At 45.2% G+C, this 27239-nt stretch overlaps 2 protein-coding genes across 5 annotated transcripts in view; both read left to right on the forward strand.

Moving 5' to 3' along the window:
* The first annotated feature begins 1149 nt into the window (after nucleotides 1–1149).
* On the forward strand, nucleotides 1150–23949 carry LOC118355997 (eEF1A lysine and N-terminal methyltransferase-like). Of its 3 annotated transcripts, XR_004819345.1 has the most exons (6): nucleotides 1150–1583; nucleotides 3497–3662; nucleotides 5471–5686; nucleotides 7848–7979; nucleotides 10269–10434; nucleotides 11519–14773. XR_004819345.1 is itself a non-coding variant. In XM_035722070.1 (5 exons), exons 1-5 carry the CDS (start codon nucleotides 1431–1433, stop codon nucleotides 23934–23936), a joined length of 738 nt encoding a protein of 245 aa, XP_035577963.1. In that variant the 5' UTR covers nucleotides 1150–1430; the 3' UTR covers nucleotides 23937–23949. The 3 variants fall into 3 exon arrangements, 2 of the variants coding, with proteins under 2 accessions (XP_035577963.1, XP_035577962.1); XM_035722070.1 differs by lacking the exons at nucleotides 10269–10434; nucleotides 11519–14773 and adding an exon at nucleotides 23866–23949; XM_035722069.1 differs by lacking the exon at nucleotides 10269–10434.
* Nucleotides 23950–26054: 2105 nt separating this feature from the next.
* The window catches only part of VAMP4 (vesicle associated membrane protein 4), a 28168-nt gene continuing 26983 nt past the window's right edge, over nucleotides 26055–27239 (forward strand). For both annotated transcript variants that reach the window (XR_003523140.2, XM_027612294.2), the window contains exon 1: nucleotides 26055–26270. The gene's annotated coding sequence lies outside the window, so the exon portion shown is untranslated. The remainder of the gene's footprint in view (nucleotides 26271–27239) is intronic.

Here is a 27239-nt window from a genome sequence, read left to right on the forward strand (position 1 = left end):
GAAACTCTGGAAGTGGGGCTCAGCAATCTCTTTTAATAAGTCTTCCAAGTGATTCTGATGCATGCCAAAACTTGAGAACTACTCTCTTAAACCAAAGTTTAAGTCCACTCTAACGATTAATAGTCCTTTTGGCTACCTCTGCTCCTGACGTCTATAATAGCCCAGACTAGAGATGCCCATTCCACGCATATGTGTCCTGCTCGGTGTGTACATTCCCTCCGCAATTCATAGTGTTGTGAAAAGCCCAGCGATGCTCATATTTGGCACATGTGCCGGTCACAGGAACTTCCTTAGGGTATTAGGATAAGATGGGCATCTGAAAGTAGTTTGTTCATTAAACACATCAAGGAAGCAGTAGCAACAGTAGTAGCAACTACTGATAGATGACACCGCAATGACAACCCAAGGAGGCTGATTGTCAAGATGAGTTTGAAATTTGCATGTTGTGCTTTGGGGGGAGAAGAAAGTGAGGAGGCACCTCTGTATGCGTGGTTGCTCTTCCTCTTGTGACTTTTCACGTCACTACATTAATAGTGGAATCCTGCATTTTAGTTCAGAAAAAATACCGCCCAGTGCCAGTTTTCTCCAAAATAAACCTCAATTATCCAAGTCAAGCGGTTGAACTACGGGAGGGTGGGGCGGGAGATGCAGAAGAGAACCTGGCTAGGATGGCTTTCTTTTGCTAAGGACCGGCTCTACTCATTCCTTGCCTCACGTCCTTCTACTGGTTTTTCTTTTCCCGGGCCTCGTCCTCCCCGCTTGCCCCGCCGGCCGCGCTCGGCCCTTCAAGGTCAGAAGTGGCTACGAGGCCCGCTCGGCCCGCTCGGCCCGAAAGCGAACACAGATCTCAAGAGGTCAGGGAGGCCTCCGCTGCGGAGCAAAAGCTCAGAACGGGGAAGGCTGCCCTCGCGCGGCGTTCGGACGCAATTTGCAGATGAGGCAGCGGGGCCTCTTCCGCCCGGACTCCGGCTCGTGGCCCCGCCCCCTTCGCCGCACGCCGGGGAACGCTCCGCGCCCGCGACGACTCCGCCGGCGTGTGGCGCGCGCGTGTCGGCCAATGAGGTGCCAGGAGCGAAAAGCGGTGACCAATGAGACGCTGGGAGGGTCTGCGTGGCCGACCAATCGCGACGCCTGGCACCCGGATGTGATTGCGGGTTCTGAAACCTCGCTCTGAGGAAGTGTGAGGGGCTCCGCACGTGGGGCGGGGGCAGTGAGCCGGGAGGACGGGTGAGGGTGTTGGGTTCAATGTCTCGCGCGTGGGGCTGACGTGTTCTCTTTGGGTTTTGAGCGGGGGATAAATCAGTGTGGTTATTGGTCTTGGGAAGAATTCCACTGCAGGGGGCCGGCGCCAGCGTGAGTGGAAGCCTAACCGATGGTACCTCAGAGGGCGAGTAGGAGGGTCTTGAAGGCGCCGCTCGGACAGTGACAATATGAACCTCTTACCCAAAAGCTGCCAGGAGTTCGGCTCCGTTGACTATTGGGAGAAGTTCTTCCAGCAGCGAGGAAGGAGAGCTTTCGAGTGGTATGGAAGCTACCTGGAGCTGTGCGGGGTGCTGCACAAATACATCAAACCCAGAGAGAAGGTGAGCGCGGCCTGGCGGTCCCGAGTGTGTGCTCGGGAATGTGGGAACGAGAGCTTTAATCCTGCCGTCGGTGGAGAGCGACAGGCCCGTATTTTAGTAACAAACGGGGCCCGTATTTTCCGGGTTCTATGCGTCACTCGGCTAAAAGGCAGTTTTAAAATGTTCTTTTAAAGGTTTTCAGGTAAGAGACCTCCTGCTCCCAGCTCATCCTTGAATTAGTAATCCCACTGGAACAGAGACTTTAGTAGTCCCACCTAGCTATCGCCTCCTCGAGCAGTGGTGTGCGTTTCTGTCACTGTCCGTCTCTGTAGAGCAGATAATACCTGTGGCTTTACTGATACCTGAGTCTGTTAACGGAGTGGTTGTTGCTGGCACACTGAGTTTCAGGCACTGTGCTCAGCTCCTCAGCAACAAGAACCCCAAGGCACGTTCCGGGAGTGACAACTGCTAAGTACAATGCTAGGGGTTTGATGGAGATGGAGTGTACTGGAGGTGGGGAAGAAAGAAGGATAGAAAGGTGACATTCGTGGAGGATGCTCTAAGTGCCAAGACTTATGCTGAGTGCTGTGTGTGTGTATGTGCCTTCAACGGTTGAAATCTCAATAACTCTGTACGGTTCATTCATTGTATTGATTTGGAAACTGCGGCTCTGAGCGCGTTTCTTGTCCAAGATCATACATGTAGTGAGTGGTCACATGGGAATTTAAACTCAGCCCCATTCAGTCCAAGGCTTATGCATTTCCCACCAGCTTTTCCAGAGATGGTGACAGTGGGGCCGAAGTTTGAAGGTTCAATGGGCGATTGCTCCACAGAGAGGGAGGCAACAACTTGTGTTTTAAGTTTGGCTTTACAAAATAGCAGAATAAAGGCACCTGGGTGGCTCAGTCCACTGTTCAGTGTAATCAATTCAAAAATCCAAATATAGAGTAGAAAATGAATATCTGGTTACTATATATTGGAGGGAAAGTAGTGAGGCCTTAATAGGATTTCTCCCCTTTGGTGAGCACCTGTGATTCTCTCCTCCTGCAGGGCTGTGTGTCTTACTGTCTGTACCCTACAGTAAAAGGCAATAGGCATTGGAGATAAGCAGTCCCAGGTTCACATCCTGACTGCACCTTGTACTATTTCTGGGCCTAATCATTAACTCTTCAGATCCTCAGTTTTTCATCTGTCTAACATGGGTATTATAAGGTTGTTATAAGAGTTAAATAACTAGAAGTCCTAGTATAGTAATTGGCATGGAGGAGGTAATTAGTGACTTTAAGTCCTTCTCTGAAAGGATTTATGAATAAATTTTTCCTGTTAGTGGCCTTCTATTTCTCAGTGTCAAGGGGCTAGGACTCCCCAGTTCAGTTTTCCCAGGGTTTTGGGTGCGTTTTTGCCACTTTTCCTTTAATTTCCTTTTCTTTCTTTTTTTTAATAATTTTATTTGTTTACTTGAGAAAGAGTCAGAGAGATAGATCGAGAGCACAAGCAAGGGGAAGGGGTAGATGGAGAAGCCGACTCCTAAGGAGCAGGGAGTCGGGTGTAGAACTTGATCCCAGGACCCTGGTATCATGACCTGAGCGGAAGGCAGACGCTTAACCGACTGAGCTACCAGGCACCCCACTTTTCCTTTTCTGAGTCTTTGGTCTGCAGTGGTATGTGTTAAATGTTTAACAACTGTGTTTTCGGCGGTGGGGGGGGGGAGCTCTAATATGTACTGTTTGTTTATTTCTGGGGCATAAAAATGGCCACCATTGGCAGATTTCAAAGAACCAACATGTCAACCAAGTCACAAAATATGTGTATATTTAGCAGCTGGGTTCTTGAGTCGGATCAAGCTCGCTACAGCACAGTGCTGCTGGTATGGCTTGCTTTCCACGGACTAGAGTGCCAAGCATAGGACCTCATCATCTCTATCTCTCATTTAGCCCAGAAGAAATGGAAAAAGGACAGGAAGAAGCAGTGGCCTGCTGACACTCCAGAGGACCTCCCCACAGCCCCAGGGCAGTCCATTGACGAGTTACCTGTGCTGTGAACACCACAAAGCAATGATTGCGGGCCTTGCCCTGCTCAGAAACCCGGAGCTGCTCCTAGGTGAGGGAGACTCCGCTGTGGCGAGCGCGTCTCAGCCAATGAGGTGCCAGGAGCGAAAAGCGGTGACCAATGAGACTCTGCCACAGGAGGGGGCGTGTAAGATGACAGCTGTCTTGTGGTTTGAGCACAGCGATTACAGACCAACAAATGCACATATATTCATAGTTTTCTTCTTCCCAGTCTTCTGAGTTAATAAACATCCAGTAGCTTTTCCCTCAAACTCAGATTGTAATCTCAAAATGGCTGCACCTGTGGATGTCTAAATTTTTTCTTTTATTCATTTATTTAAAATATTAAAGTATAAAATGTACACCAAAACAAATGATGTAATATATGGTGATTAACATAACAAAAAAATTAAAGGTTGATAAACAAAAAAAAATAAAGTATAAAATGTATTCAGTGAGATACACAAAGTACACAGATTGTAAGTTGTTCAGTTTGATGAGTTTCTTTTTTTTTTAAGATTTTATTTATTTGACAGAGAGAACACAGTGAGAGAGGGAACACAAGCAGGGGGAGTGGGAAAGGGAGAAGCAGGCTTCCTGCTGAGCAGGGAGCCTGATGCGGGGCTTGATCCCAGGACCCTGGCATCATGACCTGAGCCGAAGGCAGATGCTTAACAACTGATCCACCCAGGCGCCCTTGATGAGTGTTTGCATGTGTGTCTACCCATGTAACCAGATGGAACATTTAAAAATCATGACTCCAGAAATTCTTGTGCACTTGAGAAGAATTTCTGGCTTTCAGTAATGTATTATTTGAGCACCAGTTGCAATTCTTTCTTGAATTTCTATTTGGGTGCCTGGGTGGCTCAGTTGGTTAAGCAACTGCCTTCGGCTCAGGTCATGATCCTGGAGTCCCAGGATCGAGTCCCGCATCGGACTCCCTGCTCAGCAGGGAGTCTGCTTCTCCCTCTGACCTTCTTCCCTCTCATGCTCTCTCTCTACCATTCTCTTTCTCTCTCAATAAATAAATAAAAATCTTTAAAAAAATAAATAAATAAAAAATCTATATTATAGGTAGAACAATCATAGCCTTATTACTAATAACAGGTTTGGATCTGACCACAGTAGCAAAAATGTTCATTTTTCTATCTGGGCTTGTAACTGTTCACCCAAAGTCCTGAGTATGTCTTACTGAAACATCCTGTACTCCCAGCCTATCTTGGTGTTGATGTATGTCCCTGGAGTCTCAGTTCTTAGGTTTAATCCTCAGATATTAATCTTACATTTAATGTCTCCTCTCGGTGATTCTTTCTTATTTCTTGTCTTCTTCTGTCTGCCTGTGATTGCTGAGGTTTCTCTGTACCTAGGACTAGGTTTTGGGCCTTTGTTTTCCCATGATTTCTGGAACTTGGATGGATTGCTGTCAGTGGGTTGATGTTTCTGAGAGGGCAGCTGTGGCCTTTGAGTTGAAAGGTGGGCAGAGGGCATTGCATCTACATTGCCTTGTGATCATGAGCGAGATGTTGGCCATTGTCCCTCCCAATTCCTAGGGGAAATCTAATAATGCTTATGGTGGGGACTCTTGGTATGATGTCAGCTGAGTGCTTTGGGATCTTTAAGCGTCTGTAATAATAACACACAGCTTCTGGATCTAGTAAAGGAAGGATTGTGAGGCCACGGTTGAGTTTTCAGATGTCAGACTGGCCCTTAAAGTTCTGGGATGAGACAGAGGCTGGGCCTCTAAATCTTGTATCCCCTGGGCAGAGCCAATAATCCAACTCCCTCCTTTGCCTTCCCCAAGGCTGGTACAAAACTTTCAGTGAGCAGATTGTCAAATGATGCTTTATTTCTTTATTGCAGAGACCCCACTGGCATTGTTGGTGGTAGGCCTGGGTCGGGGCAGCCTCCCCCTGTTTGTCCACGATCATTTCCCGAAGTCCTGCGTTGATGCTGTGGAGATCGACCCCTCCATGTTGGAAGTGGCCACCCAGTGGTTTGGCTTCTCCCAGAGTGACCGGATGAAGGTCCATATTGCAGATGGACTGGACTATATTACCAGCCTGGCGGGAAGAGAAGGTACTGCTATTAGGGAATTTGGAGGGGTGTTGAGGGAAGAGTCGTCCAAAGTCGGCAGGCCTGCAAGGGCCTCTAGAATTCATCTTGAACAATTAGCATTGTCCCAGTCTTTCACCCGTTGATTTGTTCATTCATTGGTTGATGTATTGATTCAGTAAATCTGGAGTGCCAGCCATGTGCCCAGCACTGTGCTAGGGGCTGGGGTACAGCAGCACATAAAACCGACCGTTTCTGCCCTTGGGGTGCTGACAGCTCAGTGGGCTTTTCTCCTGGTTCTCTTCTGGCTCTGTGTCCTTGCCACTTCCTCATCCTCCCAAGGAACCTAAGGTCTGTAGCCAGGTGAGGAAAAGGGGAAGAAAAGTTGGGGTGTGTGTTGGGAGTTATTTTTTTAGTCTTTGAGTTGTGGGTGAAGCAGAGAGAGAGCCAAACAGCATTCGTGTAGATCAGTGGCTGTACACCTGGGGGCATCGGGCAGTGTCTACACACATGTCTTTGGTCCTTGTAACCACAGGGTGAGGGTGCTTCTGACAGTGAGTGAGTAGAGACCAAAGATCCTGGTAAACATCCTACTGTGCACAGGACACCCACCCCTGACAAAGAATTATCTGTCCCCAATGTCAGTAGTGCTGAGGTTGAGAAACCCTGAAGCAGATGCTACTCAGCGGGAGTTCTGGTGGCCGTGCTGCTGCTGGAGTTAAGGCTCCATTTTGCTCTAATATTTCCTATCTCAGACTTAGGACAAAAGGCATATTAATGTTCTGCAATAGCTCCTGTGCTTCTTTTGCCTCTTTGTATGTAGGCTCCTGGGGACTGGTGCTTCCCGGAGCAGGAGTCCCTCAGGGAGAAGTCAGTCAGGTTGGTTCAGTTAAGTGAGCCTGGGAACTTGGGCCACCCACCCTTCCTGGTCTGCCCATTCCATAACTGATCCTCATTCTCACTGGATCAGAGCATCTCCCAGTTAGGGTATAGCAAAGCAGGATGCCCGGGGTGAGTACTTTGGTGCTGGGATGGACAGTTGGTGCAGGAATTTTAATTGCAAACTGAACTTAAGTATATCAAGAGTTTCACAGGTTACCTCTCTGAGGCTGGGGCCAGTGTGGGGGCCCAGACCCAACACAGCTAGTACATGGGAAATATTTAAAACTGCACTAGGCTCATGGCAGGCACTCAGTCTGTGATGTGTTGCCATCGTTACTGCCTGTCAGTCAGTTTTGAACAGCCTGGCAATCGTCTCTAACAACCACCTTCCAGATGATTGGAGGGCTCACTGCTACAAATGTGGGCAGTGGTTATCCTTGGACTTTGATGAGCCAACATGTTCTGCTCTCTAAGAAACCAAAACGAGATCTGTGCCATGCACAGTAATGGGCATGACACAGTAGTCCTGTGTCAATATTTATTAATTGTTGGATAATCATTACCATAGTCTCAGTTTGCTCAAAGTCCGTAGCATTGCAAGCTAGCCCTTGAAAAACTATTTCCGTTATAGCAGGGAGTGCATCTGATGCTTCATCCGTTCTTTCTCACCCATTTAGCAAAATGTTTCTTGAGCCATCTATTGTTCAAGTACTAGAAAAGATACACTAACTTTAATTTGAGAACATTTTCTCCTGCAACCATTTGCTGGGTCAGCCCCTAAAGACTTAGGCAGCTGCTTTGCCTAAATCAATAGTTCTCAATTCTGCCTGTATTTCGAATTACCTGGGAGTTTAAGAAAAATACCTGAGGCTTCCTATCTCCCCTTCCACCTGTTCTTTCCCACACCAGGGTTTTTGACCCTGAAATATTGAAGTATTTTGAATATTCCCAGGTGACCCTAATGTTCTGCTGGGATTGAATTATTACTGGTATAGATGGACTCTTAACCAAGTAGTAATCATGCTAGCACGGATCCCATGAATGTGTGTTCTTATGGAAGGTGCTTTTAAATGTGGAGGAAAAGATCAGGTAAAAGCCCTGTCTGTCATATGGGGTGCTCACAGCAGAACCCTGAAGGACAGCGACTCCCCTGGACAGTGACGTCAGTGCCCTTACAGGCAAACCACAACCTCTGTGTCATCCTTCTGACTTAGCCACCTGCGGCCACCACAGGTCACAGGGGACATACGGTGTAGGAAGGTAGATGGTGTTAGACAAAGATTCGTTTGCTTCTCTTTCCCAGCATGGCCCTACTACAGTGTTGTCGTGTTTGATGTCATCAGTAAGGACCCAACACTGGGAATGAGTTGTCCACCACCAGCATTTGTGGATCAGCCTTTCCTGCAGAAGGTCAAAAGCATCTTGACTCCTGAAGGTAGGAGATACAAAAGGTTGGGGAGGGAGGAGGGATGGGTCCTTTAAAAATTGTTTTCTTTTTAATGAAAAATGGTTCTGTCATAAGTGTGTAGCTCGATGAATTTCCCTGAATTGAACACACCCGTTTACTCTCCTCAAACACAGAACACTTGTAGCCCCCCAGAAAGTCCACCTCTTACCTCCTTCCAATAACTCCTCCTCTCAAGGATAACCCGTATCCTAACCTCAGTCAGTTCAGGTTAGTTTTGCCCATTTTTGTTCTTTGTGTAAATGGAATCTTAAAAAATGTATTCTTTGTGTTTTTTTCTTTCATTAACATGATCTTTGCTTCATCCATAGTGTGTATATTGTTCTTTTATAGTATGGTGTAGTATCCTTATGTGACTATTACCACATTCATTTCTCCATTCTGTCATTGGTATTTGGATTGTTTCCCGTTTGGGGCTTTTAAAAGTAGTCCCTGCTCTGGTGATGAAGTCCAGACTCCTCCATCTCTGCCCCCAAAAGGAATCTGCGTATTTGGAAAGGTTGGTGCTTGCCATGAGCATGAGACGTGCCTCCCAGCCCCTCAGAGCCTGCACTAGTGATCTGGCATCATCAGACACTGGCCTTGATCCAGGTCCCTTTTCCCCTGACTTCCTCAGGTGGCCCAGGTGCGGTATGCATCCAGGTAGCCTGCACCTGGGGCCCTCCAGGCTTGGGGAGTTGTGGTTGGTCCCCAAGTACCTGCCAAGCCTCCAGTCCTGTAGGAGCCCACCGCCCCCAGCAAACTTTTTTTAGGGTACTGCTTTCTTTGGACAGTAGTTGGTCCCCCTTTGGACCAGCTGCCAGAGACCCCCAGGCTTACCAGTAATGAGGCCTCCAGGTGTGTCTTGCTGAACACTGCCCCAGGTGGCCACCTGGCAGTCCAGACGCCCTCCAGCTTTCCCTTCAGGGCGATTGTGCACACTGGAGTAGGTTGCATCTGGGATTTATATATATGCCTTATAGCCGGGACAGCCCATTTCCTGGCTGCTTGTCCAGACATTTGCCTTCCTCCCGGCCTCTGACTGCCCTGACTTGGGCGGCTCGAGCATGTGCACTACGGGCCGTCCAGGTCTGTAGAGCTCCTGCTTGTGCAGTTACCTGCTGATCCTTGTGGGTGTAGGGATCCCGGCCCCAAGAGGCCTTCTGAGTTAGCAGCTGGAAACTGAAGGCAGCCAGTCCCAAGCTGGGTTGCTGGCTTCTCCGCTGTGTAGTGCTGGGTGTGTCTTACTGTCCTTCCCCACTGCTTGGTGGGGCCTGGGGTCCAGGCTTTAGCCCCAGCCCAGTGGGGTAGGCCATTTTTTCCAGCTCTACATTCTGGGGAACTATGAGCATCGATGTAGGATAAGGCTTAGAATGAGGCAGATGCCAGGCGCCCTAAATAGCCCCCTTTTCTGAGCCAAGCCTGTCTTGTCATTTTGCTCCTCTCAGCTGCCACCTCCTATGCATGGGCAGTCTGCAGCCTGTTAGCAAGCCTTGGTTTTCAGGGAACATCCTAGGTCCCTAAAGTTTTGAATGATCTCTGGCAACTGAAGGGACTCAGGGTGTGAAGAGCTTATACCCTGAAAAATATTTCTTAGGCTTCTTTTGATACTGGGAACTTTCAGTCCCCATTTGGACCAACTATTTGATTGTGTCCTGGGCTCCTCCAACAGTCAGGCTTTCAGGTGTCTCTGTTGGAGGTTATCCTGTGTGACTTACTCATACCTGCCCTTGCAAGGCAGTCCAGATTTTTCTAGCTCTGCCTTCATTGGGACCTTTCATATTTTTGAATGTTTGTGCTTGGAATTAGGCAGAGTTTTCACACATCTGAAAGCAGGCACCAGCTACCTGGCCTCTGTAGGCACTTCCCCTGTGCTGGGTGCCTGGTGAGGGCCCAGTATGCACTTTGTCATCCCAGGGACTGCAGCTGTAACTTTACAGGACTGTGGGCATCTTAGTGAAGAACGATGTGCTCAGCCTCCAAGATGATAGGATCTCACACCCCAGAAACCATTATGAAACATTCAGTTCACATTTGGACTGACTGCATGATCAGGTTTCCTGCTTCTTTGGTAATCAGTGCTCCCTGATGTATCCTTTTGGGAGATAGCCAGGCCACCTTACCAGATGAAGCCCTGGCATAGAGTCTAGAGTTTTCCTGCTTTGTCTTCAAGGGCAATATTTACATTTTTTGAAATTATGGCTTGGGATAAAGCAAATGTCAATATCCCCAAATAGCCCTCTTCTCCAACCGTGCTTACCAGATATTGCCTTGTTTTAGGTCTTCTACTATCCTGAGTTTGTGCTGTCTGTGCCCTGATGGCTGGCCTTGGGCTGCCAGGGCTATTCCAGGCCTATGGAGCTTTGGCCAGATCTCAACCACCTGAATGTCCTCAGGGTGAAGCAATCTCTCACCCAAAATATTTCAGCAATGGAGCTTTAAACTGGTAATCATCCCATTGATACTTGCTGTCTAATGGTATCCCAGGATTTTCCAGCAAACAACGCTCCTGGGTTTCTGTTATCAGAGGTTACCCAGGCCATCATGTCTTGGCAGGGAAGTCCATATTCCCCGAGCTTTACTTTTAGGGGTATAATAACCATTTGTGTAAGTTAAACTCTATAATGGGCAGATCCCACGTACCGCTGTTATCCCAGTCTGTGTCCTGTCCTTTCAAGACACTTACTCTGTACCACGTTTCTGGCTTCCCTGACTTAAGCAACCTGTGCATGCTAAGTACATCCCTGTTTGCTGCCCTAGGACAGCTGGAGCCCTCCAGGCCTGTAGAGCTAGGGCCCATCTTCAACCACCTGCATTGGAATGAACCCACCCACTGAAAATAACTGGAGGCAGTTGCTGAAAAGGGTGGCTGTCTGTCCCTGTGTGGACTATCTGCGAGGGCCCCTGGCTTCTTTAGCAGTCAACGTTCTCACGTATCTCCTATTAGAGGATACCCCAACAAGCCATCAGATTCAGCCCTGGCAAGGCAGTCCAGGTTACTCTAGCTCTGCCTTCAGTGGTGGTATGCACATTTGTGTAGGTTAGGTTGGAATTAGTCAGATACCTTGTAATTCCAAGAGTCCGTTCCTACAACTCAGTCTTCTGGACACTTGCCCTGTTCTAGGTTCCTGGCTACCCTGACCTTTCGTTCTGACACATGGATAGTGTGTGCCCCATCAGCTGCCTTTAGGCAGCGGGAACTCTTAAAGTATATGGGGTCTAGGACCCATTCAGAACCATCTGCATTATCGCAAGGGGAGGGAACCCATCCACTGAAAATTGCCCTGAGGAAGCTGCTAAAATGAATGTAAATCAGGCTACATGTGGAGTTGCTATTTGAAGGGACCCCAGGCTTAGAATTCTAAGAACTAAGACTCCCGGGTATTTCTTAATGGAGGATACCTTGTTCTGCCTGTTCATGCCTCTTCATCATGAGACAGTTGAAAAAAACTCCAGCTCTGCCATCGTGGGGGATATTCCACAATGTGTAGATAAACCCTTGTGATTAGGCTGACATTTTGTACCCATAGGAGCCTGCTCCTGTCACCTGGCCTCTTCAGCACTCAATCCTTTCCGGGTTTCTGGCTGCCCTGACCTGCTTGGCCCATGGACGTGCTGACCACACTGTCTTGTGGATCTCTGGCCAAGCTCAACCACGACACAGCCTCCTGCATGGAGGAAGCCAACCCCTACCAAATCCTTCTAAGGAAGCAGCTGCAAATGGATGACAGTCCCCATTTAGACTGGCTGCCTACTGGGATCCCGGCTCTCTCCAGTGACCAGGGCTCCCAGTTGTCTCTTATTGGAGGATATCCTGGCCAGACTGCTTGGTTGCTCCATGGCAGGCCAGTTGAATAACCTTTAGGTCTGCCTTCATGGGGAATTCCCTGTTTGGCTTGTAGGGCTTTCAATTAGGCATAAACCCTATCCCCTAAGAGTTTGCTCTTGTGCTCTAGCGTCTCCCAACTCCTGTCCTGTTCCAGATCCCTGGCTTCCCTGAATAGCACTGCATATGCATATGCCACATGCACACATTCAGCAGGCTTTGGACAGCAGGGTCCTAGAGTCACACAGAACTAGGACTGGACCCAACCAGCTGCAGAGCCTCCAGGAAGGAATGAGTCCACCCCTCAATAATCACACTGAGGCAACAGATTGCTGATCGTCCCCATTTGCACTTGCTACTTGATCAGGCTCTGGCTTCTTTAGCAAGTGGGACTCTCAGGTGTGTCCTACTGGAGGTACACCTGCTAGATACCCAGCCCACAATGACAGAAGCAATGCAGTCTGCTGCAGCTCTGTCTCCAGGGGCAGTACGTGTATTTGTATAGCCTAAGACTTAAAATTAAGCCCATTCCCTGTTCTTTACACGTCTATACTTGTGTTCCTGACCCTTGCTACATTACAGATACCTGGCAACCCTGACCCCCCCCCCCCCCCCCCGCACATGCATACACAGTACACACCCCTGTAGCAGGCTGTGGGTAGCCCAGGCTGACCTGGGAAACTGACCTCCCCCAACCACCTGCATGCCTCCAGCTTGGAGGGAGCCCACCCCCAGAAATCACTCAGAGGCAGCTGCAAATTGGCAACAGTCAGTCCCCATTTGGACTTCCTTCTTGATCCAGTTGTGGGCTGCTTTTGCATCCAGGGCTTCGAGGTATTTTTTTTTTTTTTTGCTTCGAGGTATTTTTTATTGGAGGATACGTGAGCCAGCTGTCCAGCCCACCCTGGCAAGGTAGTCCAGTATCTTCTGCCTTCATGAGGAATATGGGTGTTTGTGTAGGCTAGGGCTTACAGTTATGCCCATACCTTGTTCCACAAGAGCTTGATCCTGTGATCTTGCCTTTCCAGACCCTTACCCTGGTCAAGATCCCTGGCACCCTTAAATGCACTGTGCCCATATGTGCAGTACATATCCCTTCAGCAGGCCTTGGGCAGCTAAAACTCTCCACACTGGGGAAGCTAGGTCCAAGCCCCAATCAACTGCATAGCTACCCAAATAAAGAGAGCCTACCTCCTGAAAAATCACTCTGAAGTAGCAGCTGCAAATAGGCAACATACAGTCCTCATTTGACTTGCTGCCTGATCGGGCTGGGCTTCTCTAGCAGTCAGGCCTCCCAGCTGTCTCTTCTTAATGGCCCCTCCCTAGCAAGTCAGTCGAGTGACCTTGAGCGCTACTATCAGAGGAAATTCCTCATTTCTTAGGTTAGGGCTTGTCATTAGGCATAAGCTTTGATTGTCAAGACCTTGCTCTAACCATAACCAGACTTCCCCCTGGGGTTTCTTATTGGAGGATTCACCAGAAAACAGCCTAGCCCAACCCGACAAGGTGGTCTAATATACTCCAGTTCTGCTTAAGGGGGAATATGGGCATCTGTGCAGGAAGGGCTAGCTTCTAGGCATAGGCCTGTCCCCCAAGAGTCTGTTCCTGTGGGCCAGCCTCTCCAGGTCCATGCCCAGTGGCTGCTTCAGAGTGATTTTAGGGGGCTGGGCTCTCCCCCCCACAAGGCTGGTTCACAGGAGCGGGTTTTTGGGGATACAAGGTTATCTGCCTAATTCTAAGAACTGATCTACACAAATGTCCATATTCCACAAGAAGGCAGAGCTGGAGGAGTCTTGATGGTGTTGCCACATCAAGGCTGGATAGAGGTCCAGGGTACTCCAATAAGAGACAGCTTGGGAGCCTTGAATCCTGGAAAAGCCTGGGACCCCACCAGGCAGCCTGTCCAAATGGGGACTTACTGTCAACACTTTAAAGCTGCCACTTCATAAAGATTATCACCAATTTAAATCAGTCCCCATTTGGACTTGTTGCTTGATCGAGTCTTGGGTTTCTCATATTGAAGGATACCCCTGCAAGTTTCCCCAGCCCTTCCATAAGGAGGCAGTTGAGTAATTTGGACCTCTGCCTTCAGGAGGGAGTATTACCATTGAGCAGGTTACTACTGAGGGTTAGGCATATGTTGACCCCCACCCCCGGCCCTGCTCCCATGACCTGGCCTCTACAGAGCCTTGCCCTCTTCCAGATGCCTGTCACCTCTGAACTGCACTTCATGTGCATGTGTAGCAAGCGCCCCTGTAGCAGGCCTTGGGAAGCTGGGTCCCTCATAAGGGTTTCGGAGGATGTTGATAATTCAGAACCCTTGCGCACTGTTGGGAACATAAAATGTGGCAGCCACTATGGAAAACAGTATGGGGGTTCCTCAAAAAATTAATGATAGAATTACCCTATGATCAAGATATCCCATTTCTGGGTATATATCCAAAAGAATTGAAAGCAGTATCTTGAAGAGGTACTTGCATCCCCATGTTCATAGCAGTACTATTCACAGTAGCTAAGAGGGGGAGCAACCCAAATATCCACTGGTGGGTGGATGCATAGACGCAGTAGGATGCTAATCAGCCTTGAAAAAGAAGGAAATCGTCACATACGCTACAAGATGGATCATCCTTGAGGATACTGGGCTAATCACAAAAAGAAATACCATATGGCTCCACTTGTATAGGGTATCTGAAGTAGTCACATTCATAGAAATAGAAAGTAGAACTTTTCATTGCCCAGGTTTTGGGAGAGGCTAAGATGGGGAGTTGTTCAATGGCTATAGTTTCCATTTTACATGAAAAAATACTAGAGATCTGTTGCACAATAATGTGGATATTGCTAACACTACTCAACTATATACTTTAAAATGGTTAAGAGGGAGGGCACCTGCCTGGCACGGTTGGTAGAGCATGTGACTCTTGATCTCAGGGTCATGAGTTTGAGCCCCACATTGGGTGCAAAGCTTACTTAAAAATATTTTAAAATTTTAGGGGCACCTGGGTGGCTCAGTCGTTAAGCGTCTGCCTTCAGCTGGGGTCGTGGTCCCAGGGTCCTGGGATCGAGCCCACATTGGGCTCCCTGCTCGGTGGGAAGCCTGCTTCTCCCTCTCCCACTCCCCCTGCTTGTGTTCCGTCTCTCGCTGTGGCTCTCTCTGTCAAATAAATAAAATCTTTAAAAAAAAATTAAAAATTAAAAAAAAACAGGAAATTAAAACAATATATATGTTTTTAAAATGTTAAATTTTCCTGCCTAACAGCCTTTGTTCCTGCTGTTCTTTTGGTCTGGAACACTCTTTCCCTTGCTTTTTGCATGACTGGTTCCTTCTCTGGTTTCAGCCTAAATGTTACCTCCCCAGAGAGATCTCCCCTGACAACCCTATCTTGAAATAGGTTCCCCTTGAGTCCCATTCTCAGCCACTTGTTTGTTGTTTTCAAAACACTTATCACAATATAGAATTTATGCTTTTCTTTCCTGCTGTACTCTGTGCTTATATTTAAGGCACACACCTAGTTTAGTAAGAGTTATACAATAAATGTCCAATATATTTTTTGTGAATGAACAAATGAGTCCATATAAACTCGGAATAATAACATATGCCTCATGGGGTTGCTTCGAGAATCAGGTGCAGTAACATATGTGGCAGAGGGCCTGGCACATAGTAACTCTAGTTTTAGGGACAGACATTTTTGTACCAGATAACCTTTCATGTCCAATCCAACTCCAAGATTCTCAGGAATGGTACAAGGGCCCTTTGCAAGGCAGAGCTGTGTGCATATTAGTAAGCAAAACACCTGTATTCTAGTTAGTAAGAGCAACCTTACCAACAAGTAGGATCTTTCATGCCTGGGACAAAAAAGTGCAGAAGTGTCCAAAGAACTGTTTGTTCTTTGCTCAGAACTTCCCAGTACCCTCAGGGCCATCCATGCCTGTAGAAGACGATGGAATACTTAAAGCAGGAGTTCCAAATCTGGGGACCCTTGAGAATCTGTGGATAGAATTCAGAGGGTGTATGAACTTGGATGGGAAAAAAATTACATCTTTATTTTCACTAACCTCAAACAGAAATTTAGCATTTCTTTCAACTCTAAATGGAGTAAGTGGAGGAGACCCATCTCCACAAAATAAGCATCAGTAGTAGTAGCTGTACCTGTGATTTTATTACCAATTGGAATCACTAAGATTTTTGTATCACATTACAATAATAGATATCTTAAAATATTGTTTATGCTCCTTACTAATTCAAAATCATGGTAGATGTTAGGTCTGACAATAGATTTTGTTGTTTAATAAATTAATAAAGCACATATCTTAGTGTATCACAAATCTTGCTTTTAAAATATAACATGATAAATTGCCTTCCTTTGCAATTCTGTATATTTTATTTTGATGCATTTAGAAACGTTATTCTAATAAGAGGTCCCTAGGCTTCACCAGATTGGCAAAGGTTCTTGGTACACAATGCCTGTCACTTAACAGGAGTGTTGTAAATGTTTCTTCATGGTTGTGACAATTTTCCTGTACTTTTGGTATTGTCTTGAGTCTATAATTATGTAAAGAATAAACCAGAAAGGCCAGCTAGGTCCTTAGGGAAAACCTGACTACATTCTTTAAAAAAAACATTGTTAGAGAATGATTTATTATTTCACTTTAACTTTTCTTTCTCTGAAGAAAGTTTGAAATATTATTGAAGATATTCTGACGACATCATTCCATTCCTTTTTTTTTTTTTTTTAAGATTTTATTTATTTGAGAGAGAGTGGGAAACAGTATGAGAGGGGAGAGGTTCAGAGGGAGAAGCAGGCCCCCCTGCTGAGCAGGGAACCCAATGCGGGACTCCATCCCAGGACTCCGGGATCATGACCTGAGCCGAAGGCAGTCGCTTAACCAACTGAGTCACCCAGGCACCCCATTCCATTCCTTTTAAATAACTGCTCTATACTTGTGACCATAGCATGTAAAGCAGGGAACTATGATTTGTGTGTCACTTTAACTCAGTGAAGTGTGACTGTGATTCTAAGACCCAACTTTTCATGGATTGTATCTTGAGCTTTGAAATGAGTATGAGCAGTGATGCAGAATCTTCTTTGCTTAAAAAAAAAAAAGACTAAAAATGAAAAACAAAAATATTCGCAACTCTAATAAAGTAAAAGAGGAATGATAAATGTGTACATATCATACATATAAAGGTTTAGATAGAGAATATGTACATATAGAAATATAAAAGTAGATTCTTCTTATCTTTCCACTAAATCTGTGATATATGGCAGAAGGGGAGCTGGTTCAAGTATCTCTGAATAGTGCCTTCATTGCCAGAAGAAACCAGGATCCTCTTCTCACGCTTGCTCACCCTCTGGTCAGAGCCTATGAAGAATAGTGAGTTCTGACTACCGAGGTGTATCTGAAAGGACCTACGAAACTCTCCCTTTTAGAAAACCCTCTATTTTCTTGCATAGTCACTGGCAAATGAGCTTATCTCTTTATAGTACTTTTAAGAGTGGCTTAGGTATCGTTCCACTTTCAGGTATGATGGAGTAAATTGAGGCAGACCATTGCTTCTAAAAATAAATAGAAAAACCAGATAAATACCAGAAACATCTTTATGAAGCAGAACTATTTCAGGAAAGCAATAAGACTGGAAGGGCCAAGATTCCAGGGAAAGAACTGCAAAAAGGTGAGCTGACCTCTTCCAGCTGCTTTTTCCCTGAAGGTGCTTATGAATTCTGGGTGCAAGGAAAGATACTGAACATCTGGGCTTTGCCTAGGCCAAGGACCATTGCTGGGGAACAAAACAAGCAAACCACTTACACTCTGGGGTCTCACAGGACTGGAAAGACAAAACTGCAGTCTTAGAGAGCCAGGATCTCAGGAATAAGGGATCTTACTGCTGCTTGGACTGCAACTCGTGTGTTATTTCCCTTTACCATTAAATTTCTTGAAAGTGGAATCTATAATCTGCAATTCCACTAAAAATTAACTCTTACAATATGGATTCCACATCCATAATGTTACTAAAATACTTCTTGAAAATCAATAATTGGGGTGCCTGAGTGGCTCAGTTGGTTAAGCGTCTGCCTTTGGCTCAGGTCATGATCCCAGGGTCCTGGGATCGAGCCCCGCATTGGGCTCCCTCCTCAGCGGGAAGCCTGCTTCTCCCTCTCCCACTCCTCCTCCTTGTGTTCCTTCTCTTGCTGTCAAATAAATAAATAAAATCTTAAAAAAAAAAAAAGAAAATCAATAGTTGTGAGTCAGCAAATTTAAGGCTTTTTCTAGCCATCATTCCCACCTTCCCCCACCCCCACCAATTTCTTTGAAGTTTTTAAAAAATTTTTATTTTAGGGGCGCCTGGGTGGCTCAGTCGTTAAGGGTCTGCCTTCGGCTCAGGTCATGGTCCCAGGGTCCTGGGATCGAGCTCCGCATTGGGCTCCCTGCTCCATGGGAAGCCTGCTTCTTCTCCCTCTCCCACTCCCCCTGCTTGTGTTCCCTCGCTCACTGTGTCTCTCTGTCAAAATAAAGAAATAAAATCTTTAAAAAAATTTTTTTATTTTTTATTTTAACAGGTTTTTTAAAGTTTTGTTTTGTTTTGTTTTTTTAGTAATCTCTATATGCAACGTGGGGCTCGAACTCACAACCCCAAGATCAAGAGTCATATGCTCTTCTGACAGAGCCAGCCAGGCAGCCCTGAAGTTTTTGATGTTAATAACCATTCCTCTTTGTTTTACATTGCCCTGTCTTCATTGTTATGTTTACTGCTGTCCACTTTTTTAAATTTTTATTATTAAGTAAACACTACCCCCAATGTGGGGCTTGAACTCATGACCTCAAGATCAAGAATCACATGCTCTACCCACTGAGGCAGCCAGGTGCCCCGCTCTAACCACTTCTCATTAGCTGCTCTCCTTATCCTCTATTCCTCTCATTCTCCTAAGTGCCCTTTTCTTTGTATACATTCTTCCTTGGATGCTTCATAGAGATGGTAGTTGGAGCTGAGGATTCCCATGCTCTGGGAATGCTAAAATACTCTCTCCAAAGAGAAGTGTATCTAAACAAAAGGGCAGACTTGACCACCTTGCTTTTGTTTTTGCATGGGGTTCACTTAGTTGGCAAGAGAGGTAGGAGAAATAGGTCTGAGCTGTCTTAGCAATGGTAGCATTCCTCTATCTATGACCATCCTGTGAGACAGCCCCTCTCCTACAACTGTGGCTCTTGCCATGTTCTGTTGACCCTTCACCTGCCTCTTCATACCTAGAAATAGTAATGGCGGCTTCTCTTCCTGAGGTATATCAGCATCTCTGCTTGATTCCCCTTGTGGTTTTAATTTATTGTTAAACTCTAATAAAGTAATTCACCTTTGATATTACTAGATCACCTTAGGCAATTCTTCTATTTGCTAAAGTATTCGTGTGTATGTGTGTATATACACACACACATATATATATATATTCCATTGTTCACTTGAATCTATAACTTTACTCAAATTTTTTTTAAGATTTTATTTTTAAGTAATCACTACACCCAACGTGGGGCTCAAACTCAACCCCGAGATCAAGAATCACAGATTCTACCAACTGAGCCAGCCAGGCACCCCTATAATACACTCAGTTGTAATAGTTGCTTAGTCTATGTAAGTTTGTGAGGTCTTGAAAGACAGCTAGCACTGTTCACCATCTTTATATCCCCAGACTTTTACAGAATGCCTGTCACTTATCTGATGGGTGAATTTATTTACCTTGATATAGCACCCAAGGTTAGTATTAACCATCTTGAGCAAGAAATTAAAATTGTAGTTGACCAACAGACTAAAGCCTCCTGATTCAAATGAGATTATCGCAAGACATTAGACCTGACAGATTCCATCTATACAATGCTTTAAGAATAAACTGCCTAATTTCTATTATAAGGGAAAATCACGCAGCCCATTTTGATAAAATATTGATCTCACCTTAAACATGTAGCTCTGCAGTATTTACCAATGTGCCTAGCTTCACACTTCTCTTGCCTTTGACAAGTTACACAGTTCATCTCAAAACCTTAGTTTCCACATAGATAAAATGAGGAAAATGACACTTGTTATCAGAGGGTTGTTGTGCAGAAATAAAATAACATATGCTAATCATTAAGCATAGTGCTTTTAAAAGTAGGCATTTAGGGGCACTTGGGTGGCTCAATCAGTTAAGCATCTGACTCTTGGTTTCGGCTCAGGTTGTGATCTCAGGGTTGTGGGATTGAGCCCTCAGTCGGGCTCTGTGTTCAGCAGGGAGCCTGCTTGGGATTCTCTCTCCCTCTGCCTCTCCCCTCATGCACGCATACACTCTCTCAGATAAATAAATAAAGCTTTAAAATAAATAAAAGTAGGCATTCAATAAATGGTAGCCATTTTTTTTTTTAAGATTTTAGTTATTTATTTGCCAGAAGGGAGTGTGAAAGAGAGAGTGAGAGTACAAGCAGGGGGAGTGGCAGGCAGAGGGAGAAGCCAGCTCCCTGCTGAGCAAGGAGCCTGACAATGGGGCTCGATCTCAGGACCCTGGGATCATGACCTGAGCCAAAGGCAGACACTTGACTGAGCCACCCAGGCGTCCCTAAATGGTAGCCATTTTTAACTTTCAGAGGAGTCATAAATAAATTTTTAACACAATTAGAGCATATTCCTGCACAGGTTTCTCTGTTCTTCTCATCTTTGTAGGAGGCAATTTCTCAAAGATAAAATTCTTAACAACAGGTCATATCAAATAAGAGTTAGAAGAAAAAAAGCATTTCTATGAGCCCATCTTATAATGTCACATCTAAAATTCCATGAGAGAAGCACAGAGGACATTCTCATTTTATTGCATATTTTTAACAAAAACTATAGTAGAATCTGTCTTTAAAAAACAGACTCCACTTAGCCCTCTTGCTCTGTTACTCTTTACTCTTCATTCTCTCTGTGTAGAATCACTCACTGATGCCACATAGGACATAATTGGAACCACCGGCAAATTTAGAATATGGATGCTTTATTAGAAAATAATATTGTGTCAATGTTAAATTTTTTTAATTTAATTGAATTGTAGTCATGAAAAGAAATGTTCTGTTCTTAGGAAATACCCACTGAAGTATTGAGGGGTAAAGAGACATGATACTGTAACTAAAATAATTGGGTGGGGAAGTTACATATTTCGAGAGAATAAAACAAATGAAGTGAAATGTTAACAACCCCCTTAAGTCATGTAAACTCTCTGGCCCTGTTTCTTCATCTATATGAAGGAGAGACTGGCCTGAACTATTTCAGCGTCATTTATGCTGTGAGTCATGAAATTCAATTAGGAGTTGAGACTAGCATTAGAAAAAAATGTTAACCAGTGAGTCTGGATGAAGGATTTGCAAGACTTATTTGTGCATATTCTTAAGTTTGAGATTCTTTCAAAATTAAAAGTAAAATAAGCTAACTATATTTACACAATACGAGACTCTCTGAGCACAAGAAGCTAGTAGGTTAGCTAAATGATACACCTATGTACTTCCTCACCAAAACAGTTGAGCTATATGCTTATCAAAAGTCAATTTGGGGGTGCCTGGGTGGCTCAGTTGGTTAAGCGACTGCCTTCGGCTCAGGTCATGATCTCAGGGTCCTGGGATCAAGCCCCCCATCGGGCTCCCTGCTCGGCGGGAAGCCTGCTTCTCCCTCTCCCACTCCCCCTGCTTGTGTTCCCTCTCTCGCTGTCTCTCTCTCTGTCAAATAAATAAAATCTTAAAAAAAAAAAGTCAATTTGTATTTTTTTTTTTTTTTTAAGTAAACTCTCTGCCCAATGTGAGGCTCGAACTAATAACTCCAAGATCAGAAATTGCATACTCTTCTAGCTGGGCCAGCCAGGCACCCCTAGAGTCAATTTGTAATTCTAATATAAATATTTACACCTCTTATTATACTTCTGGACTTTAAATATTCAAACTAAAGTACAAATAGAAAGTTGTTTTTATGAAAACTAAATTGAAGGTGAACAGAAGTTACTGTAGAATTAGATGTGGGTAAGAAAAATGCATAAAACTTTGGGGAAAAAATTGTACAAAATCTAGACTGACTTGGCATTCAAACTTTTTCAAAGGTGTCTTTTAAAAATTCTTGCTGTATTTTGAAAAAAAATGAAACTGAAAATTGTAAACTATTTATTTTTTAAGATTTTATTTATTTATTTGACAGAGACACAGCGAGAGAGGGAACACAAGCAGGGGGAATGGGAGAGGGAGAAGCAGGCTTCTTGCCAGGCAGGGAGCCCGATGTGGGGCTCTATCCCAGGACCCTGGGATCATGACCTGAGCCGAAGGCAGACGCTTAACGACTGAGCCACCCGGGCGCCCTGAAAATTGTAAACAATTTAAACAGTGCAATTCATAATAAAGACACTGGGGTGCTCCAACCAACAGATTTCTTTTCAGATAAAAGGTCTTGGCCCTATTTCAAAGATTAGTGAGTAAATGTATAATGATACATTTGAGTCAAAATAAAAAGGTTAAGGTATATCTGCCTTTTTAAATGATCTTTACCACTTTTTAAATTAACTAGTCCCAATTTCAATGGGAAAGAGAATCTCTAGTGTATTTTTTTTTTAACTAAAAAAGTGATACCCATGGTAAAATATTCTAATGGTACAAAATACCACACAATTAGGAAAGGTTTCCTTTCTCTATTAGTCTGCTAGGGTTGTTGTAACAAAATGCCACAGACCAGATGGCTTAAACAACAGAAATTTTCTCACAGTTTTAGGGGCTAGCAGTCCCAGATCAAGGTGCCATCAGAGTTGGTTTCTCATGAAACTTCTCTTCCTGGCTTGTAGAAGGCCACTTTCTCAAAGTGTCCTCACATGGCCTCATCTCTGTGCCCATACATATGAACATCAGCCCTATCAGATTAGAACCTCACCCTTATGACCACCCGCATTTAAACTTAATCACCTACATACAGTCACACTCTGGATTAGGGCTTCAACATATGAATTGGGAGGGGGTGAGGAGGACACAATTCAGTCCATAACATCACCTTCCATACTAGATTCCCAGCCCTTCTGGGTTTTTGTTTTTGTTTTCTTGTTTGTTTGTTTTGTTTGTGATGCTCACGTAGAAGCAGAGTCTACATATTGTTCTGCACCTTGCTTCTCACCTTACAGTAACAGAGATATTCCAAGTCAGTGCAGGTAGAGCTACTTCATCTTAATGGCTGTATACTGTTCTACTGAATTGGATATACCAAACTTATTTCCTATTGTGGGACAATTAAAGTTTCTTTTTTTTTTTTTCAGTCTTGTTCCAAAAATCTTTTAAAGAATATTCTTAGAAAATGCCTTTATACAATTTGTGTAAGTTTATTTATGGGATCAGTTTTAGAAGTGGAATTATTAGGTCAAAAGGAACTTCGTATAAATTTTTGACATGTATTGTCACCCTGAACTTTAAAAAAATTTGTACCAATTTATACTTCCACCAACAGTGTTTAAGAAAGCTTGTTCTTCCCACCTCCTTAGCCTCCTACCCATAATACCACATGTACATACCTCCAACACTGTATTGTCAAACTTTTTCATCTTTGCCACTGAGCTAACAAAAGGATCAAAGTTTCAAATTAGACTCACAACTCAGAAATCAGGGATCTTACCTAATTTCAAGCTTCACTGATTTCAAAGACACCAGTAACCAAGGGTCACAGACAAAACAGGAAGAGGTCCAGGACTCTTGGTGCTGCTCCTCAGGTCCTTTCTTCCTTTGGATGCACCTCCACCCAAGATAATTGATGTGGTTTCTAAATAAGGTATGCAGTCTCCTCACTTACACAGAAGGAACCAACTCAGTTATGAAACACATCTCCATTACATGCTAAGTTACATAACTTACATGATATTTTCCAGTCATGCACCTCAAATCCACAGATTTCTGCTGTGTTTACCATAAACAGTCTCAGTCCAGGGCTATCCTGCTAAAGGAATTCTATAGATATGAACTCTCCTACTAGGGGATACTAGTTTGTTTACCAGGAAGTCTTTTATTACCATATTTCTAAGAATCAAATGCTTGCTTGCTTTCTAGGAGTATTCCTCTATAATGGGAGAGAATGGATTGCAGATCTGCTGCTTAACTCCTTCCTTCCTGGTCACTGATAGATGAAAAATGGTATTTATTTTGATTTACACTTTGATGTTGAACAGTTGTTCACATGCTTATAATTGACAATTACCTTAGCAGACTTAAGAAACAAGAATCCTAAGCAGGCCATGAAGCAACCTGATTGGCATAGCTAAACCCTGCATAAGGCTCAGGAATTGGAAGTGCTAGGTAACTCTGAGCCTGATGTGAGCTAAAAACGAGGAATAATAGACAATCTGTTTAAGAATCAAATGCTCAGAATCCCTTCTCCAATCCAGTAGAAGCCCAGAGATTTAGTATTAGAAGAGGGTAAAACAAAAGATCTCTGGCTCAGAGGATACCACGCCCAGTTAAGACAGAAGGTCTGATGTTGAAAGAGAAATGATAAATTAGAGAACCAACATCTGAATAATTGAAACTCAAGAAAGAGAAAATAGGGTAAAAATAACCAAATAATTCAAGTTGGTGAGACTGGAACCCTGTTCTGACCCTATATCCCGTGCTACTTATATTCTTTCAGTTTATTGGTATATCTAATTCATAATAACTGTAAAATGACATTTTCTGAGCTTTCAAAAATGTTGGGGGTAGTCAAGGGGACTTTGTTCAGGTGATTAAGGGGTGGGACTAGCATTACCCCTCCCCTAAGCAATCATACCAAGATGGTTGGCAGAACTAAAGAATTACGGTTAAAACAAAACCAAAAAGGACGCCTTGGTGGCTCAGTTTGCTAAGTGTCGGGCTCTTGATTTCCACTTAGGTCTTGATCTCAGCGTCCTGAGATCGAGCCCCACCTCTGCTGGGGTCCCAGCAGAGCCTGGAATCTGTTTGAGATTCTCTCCCTTTCCCTCTGACCCTCCCCCACTCGGGGGCACGCGCTGTCAAAAATCTTTAAAAAAAAAATTATTTATTCATAGAAGCTATGCAGTGAGGTGCCCCTACAACTCGATAATCATGTCGTAAATTGTGGTGTAAGAAGGGCTAATCCTGTAATTGCCTCATGCTCGAATTTACTAAGGCACCAAAGCAGGGAAGCACCCCATAACAAGCAGATTTACAGATATAAAATCAGTTGTGGAAGAAAAAATAACTCGGGTCTGGGGTAGTCTCACCATCATGCCTAGGCAGAGAAACTGTAAGAAGCTTCCCTTCTAGGTCCAAGTCAGCCTGGGTCTGAGAAGTAGACTCACAGGTAGTAGTGAACTAGTCCAACACCAGGCTTTCGGAAGCTTCAGTTGAGAACCCACGGTTCACTGTTTCTCGGCATCGCCGGCCAGTTGAATCAGAATCTCAAAGTAGTGCCTGGGCATAATTTTTAAAGCTTGTAAAGCTTCAACTTTAGGTAATTGAGTCGAGTCATTGTCCTAGCAAGGCATCTTTTAATTTGTTACAATGTTTTGACTTAAAAATGCACTGAAACACTATCAACAAGGGACCTATAGGTATTAAATGAGAAAGATGCGTGATACAAACGATAAGGGGGGGAGGGATTAGTAAAACAGTCCTGCTGGGGCCTGTGTGGGAGGAATGGATAAGTGAAACGAGAAAGTAAAAGCAAATCTGGAATTGGTGTTCTGAATTACTGTGCCCGGCGACTTCAGTATCATATGGTGAAAGAATTCAAGGGTGATTTCCCACCTGAAACTTGAAGGCTCCGGTGTCTAGACCTAGTTATTTTAGGTTAAGAAGTCAAGGATACAGGGGAAAGAACACCGAGCCCGCATCCTAAATCTTTCCAAAACAGCTGTGCAACCTCAAGTAAATCTCCTTTCCGGATGAGAGATTCCGAACGTCTAGAATGAGGAGACGGGATTAGCAACCCTCAGTTATCTCCCTTTTAGTCTAACTGCATCGATAAACAAGGGGTCACACATCTTCCGAAAAGGGCCCCAGACGATCCGAAGCTGTCCTGGAGCTGCGAACCACCCTCCTCGTTTTCTACTCGGCTTCTTTAGCCCAGGGGCATGGGCTGCGCACAGAGTATTACCTTCTAAACGCCTCCCTCAACCCCAACCCGGAGCTTGTACCCGGAGCGCCACCCTGAGTGACTTCTCAGAGATTCCTCCACCTCCTCTGAACACCCACAACTCCTGCCCTCCACGCTCCACTCGCTCCCCTCGACTCCCTCGACCATCTCCGCGGCCTGGGCCCGCCCCCTCCGCCTGGCGCCAGGCCGCGGAGCACCGATCGGCTCGATGAGCGGGGGCGCTGCTGCGGCGGAGCGGCAGACGCCGGGTCCGCGCCCACTCTCCCCCTCCCCGCTTTCTTCCTGCGCTTCCCACTCCTTCCCCCGCCCTCCCAGCGCTGCCCGCCCCGGAGAGCGGCCCGGAGCTCCCCCGGAGACTCAGGTACTGGCGCCGGCCGTCCCGACGGGAGGGGCTGATGTGAGGAGGAAGGAAACGGAGACGACGCCCCTGTTCCGCCGCCTCCCAACGTCCGCCTTGGGCTGCGGGACCGGCCTGGGGGGGGGTCGGGGAGGGACCCCAGACTGGGGAAACCCTGGATGCGGGCCTGGAGTCGTGGAAGACGACCAGGACTGGGGTGTGCGGATGGGGGGCGGTTGAGGAGGAGAAGAAAGGCAATTGAAGGGTGCTCGCGGGAGATGGGAAGAGAACAGTGGAGGGCGTGGGGCGGGTTTAGGAAGAGTGGGAGGTAGCCTGGAATGTGAGTGGGTATCTTGGGGTAGGAAGGACCAGAGTTAGGAGCAGATGTCGGGGGACGTGGCCTGGTGCGACAGATGGGGGTGGGGGAGGCGAGTTTAAAGTCACGGGAGAAAGAACGCCAACCCTGCTGCGTTTATAATGACCAGAAGGTGAGGTGAATCATTATAGTTTGACAGTTTTTGTGAGTAACATCTCTAGGCTGTGCCCATCCAAGTCACGTATTTCCGTGAAACTGCACCAACCAAGACTGGTGATGGAGATGAGGAACAAGAGTCAGGGAATGGAGGCCGGGAAAAGGGAAACCTCTGCCCAGATTAAAGCTTCTTGTGAAACGAAATACATGGGGGGTTTAGTTTTCTGTGTAAAGCAAAAAAGAAGCCAACATTATTAAACAACAGGTTAGAAGTGTATTGCATGTAAAGACTTTGAATAGAGAACTTAAACTGCCTCTTCAAAAAATATACACGAGATTGTAAACATATGATGATGAAATAAGCATATGATGTGACTTTTTTAAATGAATTATATTTTGCTGTTCAACTCTCAGTTGAAATACATCATGAAAGCTGTCTTACTTACATATGTACCCACACACAAATCCCCGAATTCATGTGTATTTTTTGCAGGAGAAATTTTAGGTAGAAATAGATGCCT

Source organism: Zalophus californianus, chromosome 10 (genome assembly GCF_009762305.2).
Source record: "Zalophus californianus isolate mZalCal1 chromosome 10, mZalCal1.pri.v2, whole genome shotgun sequence".
Taxonomy (NCBI): Eukaryota; Metazoa; Chordata; class Mammalia; order Carnivora; family Otariidae; genus Zalophus; species Zalophus californianus.

Excerpts from the sequence above, each read along its gene's own strand:
- LOC118355997 (XM_035722069.1), top strand. The coding sequence starts at position 1,431 with ATGAACCTCTTACCCAAAAGCTGCCAGGAGTTCGGCTCCGTTGACTAT. Across the intron at positions 1,584-3,496 it reads ACATCAAACCCAGAGAGAAG|CCCAGAAGAAATGGAAAAAG; the intron begins GTGAGCGCGGCC and ends TCTCTCATTTAG. Across the intron at positions 7,980-11,518 it reads AAGCATCTTGACTCCTGAAG|GAGCCTGCTCCTGTCACCTG; the intron begins GTAGGAGATACA and ends TTGTACCCATAG.